This window comes from Eurytemora carolleeae, unplaced genomic scaffold (assembly GCF_000591075.1).
Source record: "Eurytemora carolleeae unplaced genomic scaffold, Eaff_2.0 scaffold48, whole genome shotgun sequence".
Classification (NCBI taxonomy): Eukaryota; Metazoa; Arthropoda; class Copepoda; order Calanoida; family Temoridae; genus Eurytemora; species Eurytemora carolleeae.
The window spans coordinates 560,708-564,345 of record NW_019396177.1 but is presented as its reverse complement, the minus strand read 5'-3'; the positions used below and the strand labels follow the sequence as shown (position 1 = coordinate 564,345).

At 35.8% G+C, this 3,638-nt stretch overlaps 1 protein-coding gene across 3 annotated transcripts in view; it reads right to left on the bottom strand.

The window, feature by feature from the left end:
* The window catches only part of LOC111697277 (BLOC-1-related complex subunit 8 homolog), a 4,981-nt gene extending 3,069 nt beyond the window's left edge, over positions 1-1,912 (bottom strand). For 2 of the 3 annotated variants that reach the window (XM_023467208.1, XM_023467210.1), the window contains exons 1-2: positions 1,828-1,912; positions 208-286 (exon numbers count right to left, since the gene is read on the bottom strand). In XM_023467208.1, coding sequence (XP_023322976.1) covers positions 208-220 — 13 coding nt within the window. In that variant the 5' untranslated portion in view covers positions 221-286; positions 1,828-1,912. Of the gene's footprint in view, positions 1-207; positions 287-1,594; positions 1,728-1,827 lie in introns of those variants that run through there. The other variant, XM_023467209.1, reaches the window with a different exon arrangement.
* Between the last annotated feature and the right edge of the window lie 1,726 nt (positions 1,913-3,638).

The following is a 3,638-nucleotide window of genomic DNA, read 5'->3' as shown; positions in this document are numbered from 1 at the left end:
GGGGGGGGGGGGGAGCTCGTCAGTCATCACACATTGGGATCCAAACACACTCTGGAAAACATAGATTTCAAAAGTGGTTGGGCTGAGCCCCAATAGCCTCCATGAATACGCCTCTGCCTAAAACTTCAGAGGCCTTTAAAAATAAACATAAAAACTTTGAATACGTTTAAACCCTATCAAACCCCCTAAAAAAACCCCGCGTTTTACCTGTATGTGACATATCTTCAAATCCGTTAGTAGATTGAGTTCATTTAGTTCAGGTCTTGACACTAACATTAACAGGAAACTAGAACAAAAATCTGTAAAATAATGCTCTCTCCGCAAATAATATTTGTTCGGTACAGCTGGCCGAAAAGCTGGACCAAATTTTGGCCAATATTTTAAGCCATGTACCCCCGAGATGAAATATACAGGGAAAGTAAAAAACAGGATTATCGATGTTTTGGACAAAAATGTTCAATTTTGTTCTCCTCGTATTTTATGAATTAAAAAATGGGATCAAAAGATATCAAAAATATTTTAGGAACGTTGGGAAGAAAATCCGCGAATAAAATTTTCAGAAAAAATTTTTGGGAAAAATGTTATCCTATTTTATTACAAAATTTCATAAAAATTTATCAAAAATTAAATTAGATATAACAAGAAATGTAAGCCAATTTTTTTTCATATTTGAAATCTAAGGTTATGATTTGATAACATTTACTGCATATTTTTGTTAAATCTCATTCAAATTTGAACGAATTTTTATAAATTTTTTTTCAATGTTCTAAAAATATTTTTGAATTTCTTTTTCACATTTTATTTGTTTATTCCTAAAATTCAAACAAAAAGCTTTAAAAATTTGGTCCACACATCATTAATCCCAGTTTTTTCTATTCACCATGCATTAGATGGGAAGGAAGGGGGGGGGGGGCATCCAGTTAAAATAAAAAAAGTCTAGTACGTTTTCTAAATTTCCGAAATAAATTATCTTTTGATACATTAGAAATCTCCAGTATCGGAGGGTAACATTTACAAAATCAGGGCAAAAATAGCAAAGACCAGGAAGTATATTTTCTTGAAAACTCATCTACCCCATCCACTCATTGAAATTTACATGTTTCTCCAAATGTTTGGTATGTTTTTTTCTTGGTAAATTCCTAGAAAACGATTTTTAGACTCCCCCCCCCCTCCTATCAATTTTGTACATAGATCTTAAAGAAAGTGTCTTAACTAACCTAACCCGTGGCCGCAGCGCTCGGCCCCCTAGCCCATCCTAGCCGTCATGTACAAAATTGATAGGAGGGGGTGGGGGGGCAAAAATCGTTTACTAGGGCAGACCCTTCTTCTTTTATTCACTGAATAAGAAAAATATAGTAATTTTTGTGTAAAGAGTATTGGAAAATTAAAAAATTTATATCAGTTCTTCCCCTGGGGAGGGAAAATTCATGAAAATAGATGAGCCTGTAGGCCGAAGGATCAAAACGCAAAAATCCTAGGAAATTACCGAAGTATTTAATTTTTAAGTGTATAAGTGAGAAAAACATCTTATACTATTTGCTATTTACTATTTAAAGGGGGGGGGGGGTATCACTTAGTGAATTTAGGTCCAAACCTCTCGATGTCAGTAAACTTTTCCATGGCACTAATCATGATCATTTCATTTAGAAGCAATGTAGATTGTAGAATCATACAGTTTTAAAACCAAACTTTTTTACGTTAACAACGTAGCACAATGTAGGACGATAACAATATGACCAATATTATGCAATTAAAATGAAGCTTAATTCCAAAGATAATAGGAAAACAATATCTCAACATGGTGAAATACTTAAAATAAAATCTTACCGAATAAAGTCGGGTTTAGCGCACCACCCAATACACAGGATCTCTCAGCAGTAAATACGCCATTGTTAACACAGGGAAATCTGAAATATAACGGGTTTAGATTGGAGTGTCAAGCTTCCGTAGTGATTAGATTCGTAATCGTGAATTGCGTTCAGAATTTTGATGGTCTGTGTTGCGAAGAGAAATCTATTGAGCGCATAGTTCCTCCGAATGCCACTGAAAGCTTTGAAAAAACAAAGGTGTAAATGTCGTCTGTGATATCAGCAATATTAAATACGGTGGTGTATTTTTCGACCTAAGCAGATCCGCTATACTACACTTCCGACCTTCTAGCACGTGGTTTTACAGCTGCTATATTGAATTGTGGCTGCAGCGCCCGGCCCCCTAGCCTGTCCTAGCCGCGGCACTCGGCCCTCTAGCCTGTCCCAGCCGCATCGCTCGCCCCAGAAATTAAGTCTTAACCTAACCTAACCCTCAAATAATACAAAAAAACAGCGGGCGTAGGTCTAATATTGTAGTATTTCGGAAAGTTAGTAGGTCGGAAGTTCAGTAGGTGGGATGTTGCGTATAGACGATGTAACATTACCTAAATATACATATGTAGAAAAATGAGAAGTTGAGATTAACAAGGCGAGTATTGAGAAGTAGGGATAAACAAGGACGGCAAGATAGTAGTCGGTATAGAAGAGAACGAGAAGAAAGGAGTAGCTGGATAAGCCAGTATACGAGTAGAGAGGAGTAGAGATAAAAATGACGAGTAGAGAGAAAAAGTAATGAACAAGGACGAGTACGTGGAGTCGAGCTTGTCTAGCTGGATAAGCAAGGACGAGCAGAAAGAAGCAGAGATAAAAGGATGAACAGCCAGGAATAGAATAAACTAAGACGATCGAGGTGAAAGTAGCATAGATAAAAGACGAACAGCAAGGAATAGAATAAACTATAAGATAATAAGGAAGAGCAGAAAGAAGCAGAGTATAATTAGGACGAATAGCCAAGAGTATAATAAACTATGACAAGTAGAGAGAAGTATAATTCACAAGGAAGAGTAGAGAGGAGTAGGATAAACAAGAACGAGTAGCGAGGCGTAGGATAAACAAAAAAGCTTGTACAGAGGATTAGGGATACAAAAGGACGAGTAGAGAAGAGTAGGATAAACTAGGACAAGAAGAGTGTAGTAGTATTAACAAGAACTAGTATAGATCGAGTACTGCAGAGTAGGGCTAGGCACGTTTAAACTTTTTAAAGCCATTTCGGTAACGGTTTGTTCCGACCATTTTTAAAATAAAATCTCAGGTAGACGTTAGTCCTAGAGGGTATAAGAATGAAACTTTGTTTCGTCAACGGTGTTTTCCGTTTTTTTTTTAAGTTTCCGTTTGTTAACTATCTCAATGTTATTAACTGCGAATTATAACGGAAAATTTCCAACAGTTATTACAGAATTAACGGCGCAAAATTTTTGTTTACTGTCTATTGCAGAATTAAAGGCGAATTTTTTTTTATTTAGACATCTAAAAACATCAAAACATGTAAAAAAATTCTTTTAAAGTGTTACGCAATTAAGAAAAGAAAAAAACGAAATTCACTTTTAAAATCTTTTTAACCGTTATTTATTTCAAAAACGGCTAATCTGTTTTGTTAAGAATTAAAAATTAACGGTGTTTTCTGTTCGTTTACGTACTCTTCCGTTTGTTTTCGAAAAACTCCGTTTTGTTAACAGAACTTTGCCCAGCCCTAGAGAGGAGTAGGATAAACAAGATCGAGTAGAGAGGAGTGGGGATACAAAAGGACGAGTTAATAGAAGTAGGATATAC